This window comes from Sinocyclocheilus grahami, unplaced genomic scaffold (genome assembly GCF_001515645.1).
Source record: "Sinocyclocheilus grahami isolate Dianchi unplaced genomic scaffold, SAMN03320097.WGS_v1.1 scaffold313.1, whole genome shotgun sequence".
NCBI lineage: Eukaryota > Metazoa > Chordata > Actinopteri > Cypriniformes > Cyprinidae > Sinocyclocheilus > Sinocyclocheilus grahami.
Genome location: NW_015505492.1, coordinates 2,067,322 through 2,087,449, shown reverse-complemented (window position 1 = coordinate 2,087,449; position 20,128 = coordinate 2,067,322). Strand labels below are relative to the sequence as shown.

The window sequence follows — 20,128 nt, the reverse complement described above, 5'->3', positions numbered from 1 at the left end:
TTCCATTGCTCATAGGCATAAACGAAAAATAGCATTTCTACACTTATGACATGCCTAATGTGTCATATTCGTGGTCTACAAGAAAAGTCAACTTTTGCTAGATTTGCGTTGCTACTCGCAGGTTAGATTAAAAGTCAGATTGTCCTGAAAATTGCAGTTAAATTCCTCTAGTAAAAAATCAGTGTAGTAGTAGCCTTGAGTTTCTTGCCAATTTGATGATGAGTTTGTGGAGTGCCACTTGGACGCGCATGCACTGGATACGCTATAACGCACGTCCGAGCAAGCGCTTGGCACAGCGAGGTTCTCCTGATCCCGATCGTGATTTGAAATTTGTCGAACATGGTCTGCAATTCTCATTGTTTCTGACAATGCCCAAATATAATTGTGCGCGAATCTCAAAGTCTCGATTTTAGTCAGTTTGGCGTCATCGGGAAAAGTTGGAAGCACACTTCTCAGAGTATCCAGGGCGGAGTTCAGATTCTGCATGCGGTGCCTTTCTCTGTCGTTTGCCTTCACTCTGCGATTCCCACGTTGTCTGCTTGCTGATTTAACTGGCATCTTTTTCTTTCTTCTTTTATTTCTTGTGTTCTCTTCGTTGAAGGTAGATGCGCATTCTTTAGTCGCTGAGTCTATGCTGCCAAGCTCTAATTCTCTGTTGCATTTGATTTTTTGGCACTTGGTAATGTCTATGGATCCAGACTTGACATCTAATGCTGAACTCCAGTTATATTTAAAGGTCCCATTCCTTCCTACCGAAGTGCAGGTGGATCTTGGAGTCATTCTGTACATAAAAACATAACAGGACATCTTCAGCCCAAGGTCTTGGATAACAACCTATAAGAAACCTATCATAATTCAGATGCTTACCTCTTGGCTTGCAGACTGGCTCAGTGAAACTGAGGTTCCGTGAGGGTGTTGGTCTACAGCACTGCGCGTCCTGTCCACCAGTGAGCAACATGCAGTCTCTTATTCATTCCCTTAATATATAAATCAAAGGGACAATAGAGGGAGATGCGCCCAATCGTCATTTATGTCCCTTTATCCTATCTGCGCTCTAGGGCAAACAAATGGAGTCAAGTGGCCAATCAGAGACGGCCCTTTCGGAAATTTACCTTCGGCTTTAAGAAATAAACTAAGAGAAGATTTTAAAAACAGGGTAGAATATGTCAGGTGACGTTTTCTACAGCTGTCCGTTGTTGTTTTTATATTATAGTCTAGCAATCATGCATTCATCTAATCTATAATAACTAAAACAATTTCATCAAGAGAAACATCTTATTAAAAATATAGTGGCTTATAAGCCCTTATTTTGCAAAATGAATATGATTAATCTTTATCGAATTATAATAATTGTACTGTATATGCATGACGTTTTCTCAAACATCAACTTCTGGGTGATAGAAAAAGTTCACGGATCTGTAGCAGGAATAGTCTTATGTTATTTGCATTGACACAGTAATCATGCAGGAATTGAACATACACAAGGGACATTTTATTGGCAGTTAACATGACAGTTTCAACAAGAAATTTTCATTATTAGAAACTGAAAATAATTATTGATAAACAATATTATTTAGTGTATTTGCCGTTGTGCGCTTTGTGGCGACGTTCCTGTGCGTAAATTGTGCGGTAGTACACAAAACACTGGGAAAATAATATTTAAGCGAAGAAAATGGGGAATAACTTGAATTTGTGTGCAGCAGCAGTTTCATAGTACAATAAAAACACAGAATATGATGCACAAAAACATTTGCATAGAAAATAAAATGCGTGCGCACTGGTGTCTCCAAACGGAGTCCGTTATTAAGAACATCAAGTGCGCGTTGTAAATATGGTCGCGGTTGCAAACAAAAGACTTTCAACATGGTGGGATAGCACGAGTTTACACTTGGCCCCAAGTCTTGATAAATCTTCACTTATTGGAGAGACCAAGAGCACTGTTATGGGCGCAAAATATTTACCGTGATGCCCGAGTGTCCACAAAGGTACTCATCGCCAGTGTGACTAAATATGTATTTTGTAGGACATCTGATAACCATATGCTTTCAATAAAATTGACAAATAAAGCAAGGAGATAGGGAATGTTGTCGTGCTGCTATAAAGGCCTCGAAATAATCCAAAGTAAACCAAATATTACCGCTTTACAAATAACTTTTGATGCCAGAACCATATTGGGATATCGCGGGACAGGTGTGGGTTTGGGACTGTCAGATTTGTCCCCCGATTTTTTTATCAGTGCCTAGTAATATCTTGCTTGTTATGCAAAGTATGGGCAAACATAGGTGACCTGTTGCTGTGGAAATCATAGATATCGCGAAGAACCTGATTTAACAATAAATGCGTCTTACTGAAGAGCAGGTGATACCTGGCCTCGCTGTCTTGACTGATACTTCTTCAACTGCTGCGCTTTACAATCTGTTGCAATTATTTATGAAACGAAATCTATTTCTTATTATTTTAGCAAACAGAAGTACCAGGTGGGGCTTTATTTTCATCCCCAGCCTTTGTTTGAAGGGCATCTGAAGAAGGCAATCAAGGACTAAAACTCGCTGACCAGCTTTTTGCCATCCATTTGTCCCAAAGTGGCAGAAAAGCTATTTAATTCTTCTCTCTTGTTCAGACGTGGAAAAGGCTGCACATAAAGAAGAAAAAGAAACTTCACTGCGAAGACAAAAACAACAACTTAAAAACATTTAATTACAACCCGGATGCCATATGTACACCTCTTGTTAAAACTCAAACAATGTCAACTCATTTGTGTGGTAAAACGTGCACCTTTGGAGACGTGTGCGCTTTTGGAACGGTGTGCGCATCGGGGCCAGAAAGATCTTGAGTACACTTCTTGGAAGAAGTAATGCAGTTTTAATGTGCTGTTGAGGTTCCTTTTAGAGTCCACCCATTGTGCTAAAACGCATATGCTTTTTATGACCGAATACACCAATTATAATTGAATAGCCTAGAGCTTCTTGCTAAAACTCTATTTGGTTTGAGCAATCGGGGGGTCAACTTCAATAATTAAGCTTTGGTGCTGCTCTGAATGCCTGGGTTCAACTGCAGCTTTTCTCTACATAGTGCCCACATTCAGTGGCGCACACAGACTTGAATCGAATTTATCTTTCTAACTTGCCAGTTTTGGGTGTGGAAAAACCATTATTTTCTTGGCAATGAGGAAAATAGAGGGGGACAAAATAGTAAGAGTTATAAATAATTTTGATAAACTATAGCTATTAACACTTAAATAAATTTGCAGGATTATAAAAAAAAACATGTCTACATTTTGCCCTTTTTCCCATTTTGGAATGCACTTTTATGTCCCAGGGGTTTATTTCTTTCAACCTTTTTTTTTTTTTTTTTACAGTATGAAGGTGACATTGAAATTGTCTCAGAAGCGTTTACCATGCCTTCGTCGTTTATTTTGGATACTTTTCAAATGCATTTCTGTTTATGTTGTTTTATCCTTGTCCCAGACCACATTTTTAAAATTATTAAAATATTAGGATTTTTTTCATCATTTAGTGTAATTGCTTACAAGGAGAGCCTATAATTGGTGACAAGGAGACAACAATGTCAGTTAAATGGCTTTGGAGGGGAAACTTGACCAAATTACAGAAGTCCCACGTGATATACGTGCATACACTCTTTGACATTTATCTGGTACATTTAATAAATTAGTTAAAGTGTGGAAAATATTTTTAAACGAGTTTATTTTCTGACCACACAATAAACACCAATATTTTACAAAGTAGTTTTAAATGAGCCCAAATCCGTGTTATTATTTTGAAGAAGAAAAGATAACAAAACAAAACAAATGTAATGTAATGAGATGATTTATTTGGTTGCTTTTTACAATCACACACAACAAGTATTTAACACAACATTACATATTATAGTTATAAAAGTGTTTTTAAGCAAAGAAACCTAATGTTACTGTTCGTGTAGGCCTACTCACGAACATGAATGTAAATGTTCACCCTATATAAGAGCTCTATATATATTGTATTGTTTCTAAGGCAGTTGAAACAATACACGAATATGAACATTTTACCAAAATGCGTCTGTCCTTCAAAAACTGATAGCGCCATCAAGTGACCGTGCAAAGCATTGCCTGTTCAACTATGAAGTATAAAACCAACACAAAAAGAAAACACGAGTGCAGCCCAACAACTCAGTAAATCATTTATTGTAAATAGTCTATGATTAAATGTTTTAATGCATTGAATATGAATCAAGATTCCTATGTTGCCCATTCTTTAACAGTTAAAAAATCTTAATTGTGGGGCTTTCTGATTTTTAAAACGTTTAATTTTTATAAAATGAAAATATAGGCTACATAAATAATTAAATATATATCAACAACAACAACAACAACAACAGTAACAATCCATAATAATAATAATAATAATAATACAATAAACTTAGAACTATCGCAAAGTCACTACAAAATGTATCAAAAAAGAAACTTTATACTGACCGCCCTGAAAAATAGCACGTGACTGTGGCGAATCTGCGAATCGTCAGGACGTTGTGAGGTTCACATGTACTAACAGCATGTGTGCTGGACTAATCGCTGTGATGAAGGACGCTTGCAGTGTTTGAAGATCAGCGAACGCGACGACACGCCTGAACGCAAATCTCGTCCCCTTTTACTCACGCGGCACTTCCTGATATAAGCTTGCTCCTCTGATTGTGTCATGCAACGGGCATTCGCTCTCACAACAAGCCGAACAAAGATCTTTCGGGCTGTCTTCCCCGTTTCTCCCAGAGCTGTTGAAGAAACGACTTTTTCAGACAGGGTGTAACCTTGGCAAACAAAATGGACTACAGGGTGAGTGGGCATAATGTCAATTAGAAATCAGCTGTGCTTTAAATATAGTATGTTCCAGTTATCCAAACATGATGTAATTATGTCACAATGAAAGCTTCGACTGTACAAAGAAAGCATATTGTATTTTCTTACTTTGTTTTGTTAGTCAACATACTTCATTTACACTGTATGTTTCAGTGTATCAGACCTATAAGCCATACTTTGATCTGATATGACATTTTTCCCGTGCAGTGCTGGGAATTCAGGTGATTTTATCGTGTAGAAAGATGATTATCCATTTGAAGTGTAATTTATTAGAGACACATTTCTTACTGGTTACAGGGAAATAAACAATATCTGTTTATGATCATGTCCTGCTATGTCAAATTTTGTGTAGCCTATGTCTTCTGTGATGTGTAAAGGAGACTTTAAAGTGATATAGGTGAGAGCTATTATAAAACTGTTTTTCCTTCATGTAATAATCGTTCATCTGTGTGCAACAACCAGGTGCAGAGAGGGAGATTGTATGTTTCATTGTGTATGTTTTCATCAGAAGGTTTCCTGTGGCAGGCTCAAACACCGAGGAAGTGCTATTCTTAACAATGGGGCCAGATCTGTTTTGACTGCTGTTCAGCAACATCTGTTCAGACTGTGCTAGTCTGATGCTCATGTGATGTGCTGAGAGATTTAATGTGTGTGAATGAATTATTAAAGGGATAGTTCACCCAAAAATTAAAATAGAGAAAATTAAAGTCATTGTATACTCCCCCCTTATGTCAATCCAAACCTACAGGACTTTATTTCTTCTGTGGAACTCAAAGGACATTTTAGAAGGAATGACAGCCTCAGTCACGGTTCACTTTTACTGTGACTTGGATGACTTTTTAATTATATCCAGTACAACATATTTCTTTAATATACACTATAGTTCAAAACTTTGGGGTCAGTAAGATTTTTATAATTTTTTTAAATTGTATGCATTTAAGTCTCAGAATGCATGTATTTGATCAAAAATGCAGTAAAAATTATGAATTGTTAGTTCAATTTAAAAGAACTCTTTTCTATTTGACTATTTTCAAATGTAATTTATTCCTGTGATGGCAAAGATGAATTTTTAGCACCCATTGCTCCAGTCTTCAGTGTCATGTGATCCTAATATGCTGATTTGGTGCTGCTCAGGAAACATTTATTAGCATCAATGATAAAAAAAAAAAAGTTTTTTTTTTTGTTCAAGCTGTGATACATTGTTAGTTTTTTTTTTCAGAATTATTAGATGAATAGAAAATTCAAAAGAACAGCATTTATTTAAAATGGATTAAAACATTTTTTATAAACCGATCAGTTTAAAGCATATTTTGCTGAAAAAATTTATTAATAAAAAAAAAAAAAATGACCCCAAACATTTGAATAGTAGTGGACAAATACATTGATAAAAGGAGTTGTATATACTATTAGCTGTTTAGATCAAAATCACACCAAAATGTGTATTTACTAAAACCTTTATCATAGTCACATGTTACAGGATACATTACTGTAGATCTTAAGAGTTTTAAAAGATGGACTGAGCTGCTATAGCACTTTCTGTCTGATCTTGCTTTAGACATCTGAACATTTCCATTGGAAACTTGAGCTCTTTGTCTCGACAATGGACAAATAATCAAAGCTCAGCTAGAGAGGGTGTGATTGTATCCAGTACACTAGTAGCTGAAAGCTAGCAGTTTGAGGTGACATCCTATTTTCTAGAAACTTTTACCACCACAGTCATGTTATCTGTCAGAAGTATCTGTTTAGAAGATGTGTTTTATTTTTTAAGTTAGGAGCACAAGTGCTCCTAAAAAGAAAAGTAAGCGTCGAGCCCTGCTATAGTTCAAAACTTTGGGGTCAGTAAGATTTTTATAATTTTTTTTAAATTGTATGCATTTAAGTCTCAGAATGCATGTATTTGATCAAAAATGCAGTAAAAATTATGAATTGTTAGTTAAATTTAAAAGAACTGTTTTCTATTTGACTATTTTCAAATGTAATTTATTCCTGTGATGGCAACGCTGAATTTTTAGCACCCATTGCTCCAGTCTTCAGTGTCATGTGATCCTAATATGCTGATTTGGTGCTGCTCAGGAAACATTTATTAGCATCAATGATAAAAAAAATCTTTATTTTTTTTTTTGTTCAAGCTGTGATACATTTTGTTAGTTTTTTTTTCAGAATTATTAGATGAATAGAAAATTCAAAAGAACAGCATTTATTTAAAATGGATTAAAAATTTTTTTATAAACTGATCAGTTTAAAGCATATTTTGCTGAAAAAATTTATTAATTTCTTTAAAAAAAAATGACCCCAAACATTTGAATAGTAGTGGACAAATACATTGATAAAAGGAGTTGTATATACTATTAGCTGTTTAGATCAAAATCACACCAAAATGTGTATTTACTAAAACCTTTATCATAGTTACAGGATACATTACTGTAGATCTTAAGAGTTTTAAAAGATGGACTGAGCTGCTATAGCACTTTCTGTCTGATCTTGCTTTAGACATCTGAACATTTCCATTGGAAACTTGAGCTCTTTGTCTCGACAATGGACAAATAATCAAAGCTCAGCTAGAGAGGGTGTGATTGTATCCAGTACACTAGTAGCTGAAAGCTAGCAGTTTGAGGTGACATCCTATTTTCTAGAAACTTTTACCACCACAGTCATGTTATCTGTCAGAAGTATCTGTTTAGAAGATGTTTTCCAACATAGCAGACGTGCACTGCACTTCTGTTAATCTCTTTTGCAATGTGTCTCTTTTCTTGCCTTTTGCCCCTTTCACAAGATATCATAATCTCAGCATTTTATGGCACGTTATGCACTGAGAAGCTGTCTGTAGATCTTGTTACATAAGACTGATAGGGATGCTGTCTTTAAAGATCTCACTTCAGCGCAGTCGTGTTCCACATTTCACACTGTTGTTATATTTGGATCCTGAACGTGTGATGCACCTCAGTCCTGGTCAATGTTTCACTTGCTCGCTCACATGACCTGTTTACCTGCTCCTCTGAATCTGCTGTATTTGGCAAACCCTGCTAAACCTGTTGGAGAGCTTGTCATGGACTTAGAACTCCATTTAGGGGGTGTTGCTTCTGCATGATTCATTCATTATCTCCTTAAAGGGGTGCTATTATGCTTTTTCACTTTTTCAACTTTAGTTAGTCTGTAATGTTGCTGTTTGAGCATAAAAAAAGATCTGCAAAGTTACAAAGCTCAAAGTCCACTTCAAAAGGAGATATTGTATTTAAAGGGGTCATATGATGCTTTTTAAAAGAATGGGATGAGACCTGGTTGAGCTGCACTAGAGAAGGCAACGAGTGTTATCACTATGTCAGAGACACGCTAACTTTCCCAAGGCAGACGAGCTTAGAGTGATTACAATCATCCAGATTTAAATCGCGCTCCAATTGATTTGATTTTGACGCAATATTTACACTGAAGCTAGCAGGCGGCTATATGGTTAGGGGCATGACATTTCCCGACCAGGCACCGAGTGCTGCCAATCACAACACACACTGACCCAGCTAACCAATCACAGCACATTTCGTATTTCAGAAGGCGGGCCTTCATTTGATACAGGAACTATTCGAGCCGTTCATGCCAGACTGGGGAGAGAGGTGTTGTAATAATGTAAAATATGTGAAAAATAATGTGTTTTTCGAACATCCTAGTATGAGAGCTTGTTCTAGTACACCCCCAAAACAAATTCAAGACTTTGTAAAAGAGCATAATAGGACCACTTTAACAAAATGATTGAAAATGAATACCTCATAAGTTTGTTTAATTCATCTAGTAATCTAATTACACCTCATTTATTGGGCTACATTCAAGATAACTTAAGGTTCTTAGCATAACTAGTGCTTTGTACATGCTCAAATTAAACAAAATGCTAATTATATCTTTTAGTCAGGCTTTTGAAGACTAAATGAGAAGCTCATTCATTGTAGATGACGAGGAGTTGACATGCTCACGAATATGGTTAGCTAAGACTTTGTTCAGCTGACCTCCAGATTTCATGTGTGCTGTTATGGGGATGCTATTGGGACACAATCTGCGCTGTTATCATCAAAACCACATTGTGCTGTAAAAAATAGTGATTGTGAAATGCATCTACCAGATATGCATTTTACTGCCTTTTTCAATGACACAAGCTAACTTTATAGATATGGACTTCATTATAGACTTAAATTAGTTTTTTTTTTTAAGGATTCCCATATCCTTAGAAGCCCATTTTAAGTCTAAGCTGGTAGCCTTTTAGTTTTGTATGGCCAGTTTTTTTTCTCATAATGAATAAGGTGTGGCCAGTAGGAACAGTATCTCATTGAGTGAAATGGTTATCTACTAAGCTCTCCTTGTTTCTTGTGGCTGAAGTTAGACATACTGCAGCTTCCACAGTTTACAGTGTCATTAGTGAATCCAAGCTCCTGAGACAATAAGTATGACTCAGTCTGCTATAGTAAGTATTTAATTGTGATTTTGAATGTATTTTATTGAGATTTTAATTTGCTACTAGCTGTCTTTATGCCAATCTGGGCCAACATTTTTGTACGTATTTTTCAAATAGAGCCTAACCCTAAAGAATTTAAGTATTAGGGTGTTTGTTGAATCTTCTGTCAGTGCTTGTTGATTGATTTATGTGGCTTGTAATGGCAGGTAAGCAGCCAGTTCTTGGTTTCTATATGTTGGTTTCTGCTTAAGTTTTCCAGAAATGAGAAATTAGATTGGGTTTATTTCTGTAACATTTCTCCTTTCCTCATGCAGAGTGCCTTGGAGGTGTATAAGGAGATGGTGCTGCTGTACGTAGAGGAGGCTCGGCGCTTCGTGAATTCTCAGTGTGCTGGTCTGGAGCCATGGCAGATCATTGCGACCACTTTGCTGTCCACACTTGGTGCAGTGTGGCTAAAGGGCTTCCTTTTCCAACCAGAGAGTAAGTGCTATTCACTCAGTTTTTTTTTTGTTTGTTTGTTTAAAACACATCATTCATAAGTTTGAGATCGGTACAATTGTTTCGCATTTTTTTTGAGAGAAGTTTCTTTAAGGCTCATCAAGGCTTCATTTATTTGATAAAAACAAAGTAAAACAGTAATATTGTGAAAGATCAATACTATTTAATATAACTATTTTTAAACCGCTCTTGTGGCGACCCAAGTTCAATTCCCGTCTCGTGGTCCCATTCTCTCTGCCCAATGATTTCCTGTAACCTCTTTACTGTCCTATCACATTAAAAGCCCATAAATATAACTTAAAAGAAGAAAGGCATTTGTATTTATTTATTTATACGTGTGTGTGTGTGTGTGTGTATATATGTATGTATGTAATCTATTCAGTCATTACTCCATTACTTCAGAAATCATTCTAATATACTGATTTGTTGCTTAAGAAGTTCAATGTTGAAAACAGTTGTGCTGCTCAATATTTTTGTGGAAACCGTGATACATTTTTTTTCAGGATGCTTTGAGTAGAATGTTCAAAAGAAAAGCATTTATTTGAAATGGAAATCTTTTGTTAATATATACACATCTTTACTGTAACTTTTGATCATTTAATTTAATAATTTAAATGCATCCCTGCGGAATAAAAGTAATAATTTCTTGAAAAAAAAACCCAGTTGTTTTTAAATGGTAGTGTAATCTTGAAGAAATCTTTCCATGAGTCAAGAGAGAAAAATATAATGTATTTGTTGGAAAAGTATAATGGTTGATTTTATCAATTGTCTTTTCACAGTCATAAGCTAATGTTTTCTTTTCCACCATGAAACAATATGAAACCTAGCATAATGTTGCAAACTAATTGCAAGTAAATAGTGATGTCCTTTTCTTGCTATTCATCAGTCAGGAAGTCTTAAAACAAAGTTGCAAAATGTCAAGGCCACTTGAACAATAACAAAGTCTGTGGCACTTGTAAGCTTCATTCGCTACCGGTGACCTAGACTCCTTTTCTTTTTTTTTTATCGTTGCATGTTATGGTTGAGTCATCATCCAGAAACAATGGTTTCACATGACCTGAGGGAGAAAAACCAAACATTTAGACTGAGGTCTCTCATTTGTTTAATTTTATATGGCAAACTTTAGATTTTGTACATTTCTCTCAGTTGAAAATAAAAGATTGTTTGAAATGCTCAAGCCGTCTTATGGCTTGAATGTTTTTACAGCAACTCAAATTTAGAAAAATGTCTTGCCGTAGAGACATTTCATGTCATGTCTTCACTGCAGTTTGCTCATTGTGTCGTGTTTTCTAGGTCTGACGTCAAGGGTAAAGAAGCAGTTCTTTAAAATCATCAGAAAAATCCCATTTATCGGAGCAACAGTAAGCATCAAGTTTTCTACTTCCCTTTCTTCCTTCAGACTTCTCTTTCTGACTCACTGGTCGATGATTAAGTCACCACTGTCATGCTGAAGAGGAAATTAAGCCTTTAACACACTTTCACATTATGGCCCTGTGATTATTCCAGGGTTTATATTGTGTCATTAACCTGAACAGAGCGCAACATGTCTGGTTCAAGTCAGAACCAACTGCAGGTTGATTTGAATCTCTCGTCTTACAATATTTATTAGAATGCAAAAACCATCTTAACATTACAACCTAAACACCCATTAGAACAGGGGATCTTTTTGACTTCAAGACCTCCATTGTGCAACACAATATTCAAAAGCTGCTCATATAAGCTATAATATTTTCTCTGGTATGTTCTGTAATTGTTAAAGTTGCTTGTTTTTTTTGCAGTATAGTTTTAAATTAATTTTAAAAAATAATAAGAAGAAAATACTCATTTTACACCATGATGTGTTTTTAGCGTTTCAATCAAGTTGGATTATTTTTAAATAATTTAAATTAAGTCATCCTGCAGCTACCTTAGAAGCTTGATGAGGCCCCCTAGTGGGCCCCGAACCAATGATTGAGAATCACTGCCTTAGAACATTTGTAGTCATTAAAAGATGCAAATGGATGAATAAGTTATATTATATCAACAATGCAGTAATTGTTTGGATTTTCCCTTCAATTCCTCTATTCCCTCTACTTTTTGTATTAATTAAATATTCAGAGTTTGACACTTTGTTTTCTCTAATCTTTCCCTCATCAGATTCAAAATCAGCTCAACAAGGCATTGGATGATATGTCAATGAGTCTATGCACGCTGAAGGAAGGCATGAGCTACACCAAACTCCTGCCTGCACAGGGCCTCACCCACAAACAGCTCTTTGACAAGATCAGGGAGTATGAGACACTGAGTGAGTCACCTGCAGCCTGTCCTAACTCCCATCTGTTATAATGGGGAAAAGAAAAAGCCCAAAGGGTTTGAGGATAAGACAGAACTTTAATTTTCCGCCAGATGTTCTCCGACTGAATTTGCCCTACAGTGTGGGTGCACTTTCTTCGTAAGCAAGTTTGTTTACTAGGGTATAGGGATGGGTCACAATTTTCGAATATTCGATTAGTTGATTTAATTATAGAATATCGAATAGGTTGTGTGATTTATTGTCTTAAAAAAAATATCCCCATGTTTTCCGTGGTGATGCATTTATGTGGCGCTGCCAATAACGCACCTAAAAGCTGTCAAAGACAACAGAAGAACACATTGTCTCACGTGCACACTGTAGACTTGCGTGGCATAAAAAAAGACTTGTGTAGCATATAATGGTTACAGTAACTTGGGACGATGTCAAATAAGAGTGCTGTGCGGACCATAAACACCCCCGGACTGGGTTAGATGTGTGTCTGAATCCGTATTCAGAAAGGCGCGGTAAACAAATAATGCGTTCTACGGAGCCACTAAAGGGACATGTTTAGCCGCTTGCTAGCGGTAGCCTGTTAACATTTCACTTAGTTACCACTTAAACAGAGTAAGGAGAAATGACTGATAGGATGATGGCGAATGATTTGCAGATCCTGAGCACCACTGACAAACATCTAATCTTGTCAAATGTGTGATAAGTACTGCCGAGTGCTGCTCCATATGTGATTGCGAATCTCGAAAGTGAAAGTAAAAAACAAGCGCGCGTTCATAAACAATATCAATTCCCCACATATTAACAACGGCTCCCGATGCCCGCAGTTTATACACAGTATAATTACCCAATGATATAATTGTGACAGAAGATATTGAAGTATATTTTTCCTCCCATCTTGTATCTATTCCCTTTAGGGATTACATTTTTGAAATGGAAATGTCCTAGCCTTATGAGCAGTTGATTTATGCTAATCGACGGACTGTTATATTAATAAGTGCCGTCATTCGGTTATGTTTATTATATTAATGTTTCAGCACATTACAATGGCTTGAGTTAAGGTAGCCTATCTTCTGAATTAAACCGTTTATCATACAGATTGAAAGCGTGAATCCCATCTCTCTGTTTGGGGGTTTGTGCGTGCTTGCGGGGGAGGGGTGTGATTTTCGAATAATAATCGAATAATACCCAGCGATTTTCGAATATTATTTTTGCTTGGAATGCCCATCCCTACTAGGGTATAATGCCACTGTTTTACATGGTATTTGAAGTCAGTGTCCCACCATTGCTCTGTCCTCAATATTTTTTCATACTTATGATTTCAGGTGAGGTAGACTGGGCAAAAGGCAAAGTGTCAGGCGCGGTCTACTGGGGGGATGAGAAGCTCACAGATCTCCTGGTGAAGGTATAATGGCCTTGCAAATCATTAGATCAGTAAATCCCAGCAAGGGCTATATGTGTTCCAGAGGGTACTTTTGATTTTGCGTTTATCTATAAAACTGGAAGAAAAATGAAATCAAATAATCAAGGTTAATCTCATAATTCAGCTCCTTTTTCAAGAAAAGAAAGCAAACATTGTGTGCAGTGTTTTTATAACTTTGTTTTATAAGTGATGTGTCTTTGATTCACCCACAGTATTGATTTTCTTAAAAAGTGACTTTAATGATGATATTAATAATTAGAAATGATACCGGTAATTATTAAATTAGATCAATTATATCCAGAATAACATCTAATTTAATTAAATAATTAGTACTGTTCAAAAGGTTGGGGTCGGTAAAGGTTTTAATCTTATGCTCACTAAGGCTGCATTTGGTTGGTTTGATTAACAAAAACATGTGAAATAATATTATTACAGTACAATGGCTGTTTTCTATTTTGATATATTTTAAAATGTAGTTTAATGTTGAAAACGTTGCATTGCTTTATATTTTTGTGGAAAATGTGATAAATTTGTTGGATTCTTTCTTTGATGAATAGAAAGTTCAAAAGAACAGCATTTATTTGAAAAAGAAATCTTTTGCAACATTATAAATGTATTTGCTGTCACTTTTGATTAATTGAATGCATTCATGCTTAATAGTTAATTTCTTTATTTCTTAAAAAAAAAATCTTTCTGACTAGAAGTGTTATTTGATGGGGTGTGGGTTGATATGACAAACAGGGTTGGGGAATACTTGCTTTGATTTTCACTTTATCTTTGAGTCAAGCAGAGACTTCATAATACAAAAAAAAATTATTGGATTTTGTTTTGTGTTCCTCTGATTTGCAGGTATATGGGGAGTTTGCCTGGTCCAACCCCCTCCACCCAGACCTGTTCCCTGGGGTTAGGAAGATGGAGGCAGAAGTGGTGCGGATGACGTGTGCCCTCTTTAATGGAGGCCCAGACTCCTGTGGCACAGTCAGTTCTTCTCACTGTCTTCCCTGAGGGAACAATGTATTTGTGTGACGTTCCAAAAATGTATCAAGTCATTTAATTTGCACAATTTTGTAAAATACTCATCGTTTCCCATTGCTCACTCAGTAAACACATTTGCAATACGTTTTTTTTTTTTGCATATTATTAATACAGTTTGCGCTTGAGATAATATCTAAATGTTGAAAAATATCTCCTTAAAAGAATCTGTAAAATGCTATGAGAGTCGCATACATTTACTACATTCACACAGCAGCAGAATTAAGTATTTTTTTACAACTATTCCACGACAAAAGAAAAGCGGCTTGACTTGAGTATTTCATTAACCTAGACCGTTTTTGATCCACTCCCATAAGCTGTTGAACATTATGTTTGGGACAATTTGAGAGTCGCTTTGGTCAATCCCAAATGAATTTCCATTTGCTCATTTATCAGTCCATTGTTTAAAAATCATAAGACTGTATCGTATAACATCAAGTTTCTTCTGTTGACTCAAACCGAACCATTTGTTTTGTGTGTTCCTTTCATGAAAAGGTTACTTCAGGTGGAACAGAAAGCATCCTGATGGCATGCAAGGCGTACAGAGACATGGCTCATGAACGTGGCATTAAACACCCAGAGATGTAAGTATCATTTCAGTCTAGTCAAAACATTCAGCCTCTGCAGTCAAAATACTGTTTAGGTCAATTTACAGTAGTTGTCAACCCACACTGTAAACAATATAAACATGCTATGAATGGCTACTCATTTACATGGGACGTATAAACAGTGCAACTTTATATTTAAAAGTGCACTCAGGTTTTTTTGTTTTATTTTACTTGACAGAATTGGTGTTTATTAGTGCACCTTAAAGGCAGTTGTTTTATTCAATCCCACTGTGTAATTTTTTGTCATTTTGTTTTGTCTGTGCACTAGTATTGCACCAGTGAGTGTCCATGCAGCGTTTGACAAAGCAGCACATTATTTTGGGATGAAGCTCATTCACATACCCCTAGACAAGAAGACCATGAAAGTCGATGTGAAGGTAGTGCTGTGTCTGGTTTGGCACATTTCTGTGAATATTGACTAGCCTGATGTTCACCTAATTTAAATGACTACTTTTTTTTTTCGGTCATAGGCAATGAGGAGGGCCATCTCTAGAAACACAGCAATGCTGGTGTGTTCAGCTCCTCATTTCCCCCATGGAATTATGGACCCTGTAATAGAAGTGGCGAAGGTAATGTTTGCTTATTCAGATGGGCATGTAATCCAATGCCCATATTGTAGTATAAATTAATCTACAATGTATTCTGTATTTTAAATATGATTAAATATAATTTATTCTTTTAGCTTGCAGTAAAATACAACATCCCATTCCATGTGGATGCATGCTTGGGAGGGTTCCTAATAGTTTTTATGGAAAAGGCGGGTTTCAAACTTGATCCTTTTGATTTCCGGGTCAAAGGTGTGACCAGTATCTCAGCAGATACACATAAGGTGAGAAGTTTTTTTTTTTATATAACTTTAATAAAACACAACTGTTTCCAGCTGTAAACAACAGCATATTAGAATGATTTTTGAAGGGTCATGTGACACTAAAGACTGGAGTAATGGCTGCAGAAAATTATGCTTTTTTTCCATTTTTACTGTGTTTTTTTATTTAAATATACTAACATTTGTATTGTTATCTGCCCAGATGTCTTAATGAAATTAAATGCAAAGTTGATTTTATTTTAAAATCAGTGTCTTTGTCCCACAGTATGGTTATGCTCCCAAAGGTTCCTCGGTGGTGCTCTACAGTGACAAGAAATTTCGCCACTACCAGTATTTCGTAGCACCTAATTGGCAGGGAGGAATTTATGCATCTCCGTCCATGGCTGGCTCTCGGCCTGGAGGCATAATTGCTGCCTGTTGGGCTACTATGATGCACATGGGTGAGAAGGGATACGTTGAGGCCACCAAGAAAGTCGTTGAGACTGCCCGTAAAATCAAAGCAGGGTCAGTATTAATATTAATATAATTATAATATAACACATGAAAGACACAGCCAAGGTGTTGCTTTGAATGTATATCAACTGTGGTAAATGTAAATTTGCATGGCAGGTAACATTTACATGCCAGGAAGGGCACTGTAACAACATCTTAAAACTCTCTCTTCCCACAGAATCCGTCAAATAGATGGGGTGTTTGTATTCGGGGACCCAGAAGTGTCTGTGGTGGCACTAGGCTCCGATGTTTTTGATATCTTTCGCTTATCTAATGCACTGACTTCAAAGGGCTGGAATCTCAACACACTGCAGTTTCCATCTAGGTATGGTTAAAAAAACAAAATGTGTTCAACGTGGAAATGTGCAGGTTATGCAAACTAATGTAATATCTCTAAAACAAACGGAAAGGTAGTTAGGTTAGGAACAATTCAAATAGATCAGTATTATTTGATTGAGATGAAATTTTGTTATTGACCAAATACTTGTTTTCCACCATAATTTGCAAATAAATTCTTTAAAAATCCTACAATGTGATTTTCTGGATTTTTTTTCTCATTTTGTCTCTCATAGTTGAGGTATACCTATGATGAAAATTACAGGCCTCTCTCATCTTTTTAAGTGGGAGAACTTGCACAATTGGTGGCTGACTAAATACTTTTTTTCCCCACTGTATAGGCAGCAATTTTAAGCAATGGTCAGATAAGTTGTTCCTTAGATCATTGTTCATGGCTCTTTTGTTCTCTTTCAGCATCCATATTTGTGTCACAATGCTGCACACACAGCCTGGTGTAGCTGAGCAGTTCATTAGTGATGTGAAGAGAGAAGTAGCCATTATCATGAAGAATCCTAAAGAGAAGACTACAGGAATGGTGAGTTTCCTTCTCATTAAATATACTATTCACTTGTAGTTTCACTATGAAGTTAACCCAAAAAAAACGTTGTTCAAAAGTTTCTTATGCTCACCAAACCTGCATTTATTTGATTAAAAATAAAGTAACAGTTAGGGTTCTTTCATGAATAGAATGTTCAATGTAAAGATCTTTACTGTCACTTTTGATCAGTTTAATGCATGCATACTTGAATAAATGTATTAATTAATACAATAAGTTTGCATTCCTACACAGTGACAAAATTCACTTCTAACAGATGTATGCATTTAAACTGATTTTGTCCAACCAAATTCTATTTAGAATTGTCATTTTGGTTGAACTTCACATTTCAAGTTTATATATATATATATATATATATATATATATATATATATAGCTATTTTTGTCAGGCTATTGTACATAAGAACACAGATGAGTAAAATCCTTACTTGGCACTCTAGTCCACTTCGGCCTATTTGTACATGTATAATCCCATCTGATAAACCATAATGAAATAACTCTGAATTAACTTCCCCTTTATGTTGTAGGGAGCCATCTATGGCATGGCCCAGTCCATTCCTGACCGATCGATGGTGGCTGAGGTCTCACAGGGCTTTTTGGACTGCCTCTATAGCACTGAGGTGCCCAAGATACAGAGCAAGCACCACAAAAACCATAAGAACCACTTGAATGGCAACTCCAAAGCACACTGAGATTGACTGTTGGGGCCATAGCTGGCTGAAGGGATGTTCACCACAATCTAATCATTCATTTACTTCATTAAGTCATCTATCTACAACTAACTATTTTATGTATAAGCCATAGTCACCTGACTTTTTGGGATTTGTGTCTAAGGAGTAACAGTATGTAAGGCTGTAGAGACAGCTGCCCAAATATTGATCAGTCTATGAAGGGTCTGCGACTTATTCATTTAATTTTGGTGACCAGTGAGTGCAGTTTTACTTTTTTCATTTCTTACATTTCTTATTTTTATGACCAGTGCACACCATATGTGTTTGATTGCATTTCCACTATTATCTTTGGAAGTGTTTTCTGCCACTTAAACCTCAGGATACCAGGGCATAATGTTGTCACATTGATTTGGCATTTTACATGTTATTGAAAAGCTGTTTCCAGGAATTAAATAATGCAGATTAGACCAAAATCCATAATACTATCAACATGGATAAGCCATGGGTGTTAGTATTTTCAATATTCCCATTAGCTCCTTCACAATAGAAAACATGACAGACCACTTTAGGATGGCAGTACTGCACAGGTGAACCTGTCTAGCAAATGTTTAATTTTATTTCATTTTAAATTCCCTATGACGAGGATAGATTTGATGATCCAGTTTCAAAACATTATTCTTATTTAAGAGAAAATATCTCTAATTTTAAGTTACCTATGGAAAATTATATCAATAACAATTCCAACCACCAGGTTGTGAAGTTTACCCATATTTCCAGGTTCAAATTCCCATTCATTTGGGTTTTTTAATTATCACATTTCACCCTATCTACCTCAGATCTAAAAAAACAAAATTGTGCACATAATCATTATTGGTTTCCCTTAAATCCAAATCCTGAAAAATGTCACGTAAGTGGGCATTTTGATCATCAGTCAATGTCATGCTCCAGGTTATGGTACTCACTAACAACAGTTTTCAGAGAGTCAAAGACCCCCTTGATTCATGACTTGTTCTTTTGTGTGTTGTATTTGTTTGGGATCTTTGTTCCAGCTTAACTCAACTGAATGATAGCTAAGGCCTGGAACAGCAAGAAGGGAAATTAATTTGTGCATGAAGTCTGTGATATGAGGAAGTGATGACATGGTACCATGGAAACATCACACCAAATCTTGTCAGCGGTGTAATCCCTTAAGCACTCATAATATTTGTGACCACAATTGTGTTTTATATTTTAAATCACTAATATAATGTCTCATATTTCAGTGAGTGTTTTTTAATTCAGTAATTTCCATGTACTTTTTTTAACCTCTTTTTGGTTTGCTTCAAGTAGGCGGTAGGACAGTTTTCTTCTGTATACCACTGTAGTAGTGTAGTCTCAAAAACTGTAACATGCCTTAGGCTAGGACATAGATGTGGATATGTCTTCAAACAGTTACCCTACTTTCCTAAATGAAGCATTTCAATGTTTTTATGCAATAATCTGTAATTACTGTAACTACTGAAACTGTGGCACCTTGATCTGAATTTTTTGAAGCATTACATGACCTCTATGGTTATGGTTATATAAAGCATAAAACTAACAGCATTCACCTAAATGCCTTCCACTGACATCAGGGTGTGTGCTATTAGGTTAACAGTAGCTACATCAGCCTCAGGGACTAGGCCCTTACCACATCATGCAATCCATTTCAATTTTGTCCTGTTTTTGTTGTTCATATATAAATCAATAAACTTTGTCTTGAAATAAATATGCTGGTCCGCAATAGATTTACTTTTCACTGTTTTACTGAATAAGGGGCCGTTCACTCAGAACTTGTTTTTGCATTCACTGCACTACCTTTTTATTATTTTTCTATGAAAACGTGCTTGACAGATGCATTGAGCTTCTGTCTTTTGCAGCTTTCTAAAAACATGATGTTCAATTTAACAGTTCTACTTTTAAAAAGCGTAAAAAAAGATGTGTATTTCTTGGCGCCGATAGCCTTGAGGTCAGCATGCTGACAAACATTGCCGTTGTGCTGTGGGCGTCCTGAGTTTGATCTGGTGGACCTTTCCTGCTCCCACTTCACTTCCTGTAATTACACTGTCATATCTAAGGCAAAATGCCAAAAATAAATATTTT

General features: G+C 36.1%; 2 protein-coding genes across 2 annotated transcripts; one reads left to right on the top strand and one right to left on the bottom strand.

Annotated features, from left to right (window-relative positions):
• Positions 1–111: 111 nt before the first annotated feature.
• On the bottom strand, positions 112–780 carry LOC107601803 (neurogenin-1-like). Its single transcript, XM_016294096.1, has one exon. The coding sequence runs from the start codon at positions 778–780 to the stop codon at positions 112–114; it is 669 nt and encodes a 222-aa protein (XP_016149582.1).
• A 3,857-nt stretch (positions 781–4,637) lies between these two features.
• Positions 4,638–19,498, top strand: LOC107601887 (sphingosine-1-phosphate lyase 1-like). The gene is made up of 14 exons (XM_016294235.1): positions 4,638–4,825; positions 9,599–9,764; positions 11,076–11,143; positions 11,919–12,066; positions 13,389–13,468; positions 14,336–14,464; positions 15,014–15,102; positions 15,395–15,503; positions 15,597–15,695; positions 15,809–15,955; positions 16,218–16,456; positions 16,623–16,769; positions 17,195–17,315; positions 17,864–19,498. The coding sequence occupies exons 1-14, from the start codon at positions 4,814–4,816 to the stop codon at positions 18,026–18,028; spliced, it is 1,719 nt and encodes a 572-aa protein (XP_016149721.1). The 5' UTR covers positions 4,638–4,813; the 3' UTR covers positions 18,029–19,498.
• Positions 19,499–20,128: the final 630 nt, after the last annotated feature.

Excerpts from the sequence above, each read along its gene's own strand:
- LOC107601803 (XM_016294096.1), bottom strand. The coding sequence starts at position 780 with ATGACTCCAAGATCCACCTGCACTTCGGTAGGAAGGAATGGGACCTTT.
- LOC107601887 (XM_016294235.1), top strand. Across the intron at positions 12,067-13,388 it reads CAGGGAGTATGAGACACTGA|GTGAGGTAGACTGGGCAAAA; the intron begins GTGAGTCACCTG and ends TTATGATTTCAG. Across the intron at positions 14,465-15,013 it reads GCCCAGACTCCTGTGGCACA|GTTACTTCAGGTGGAACAGA; the intron begins GTCAGTTCTTCT and ends TTTCATGAAAAG.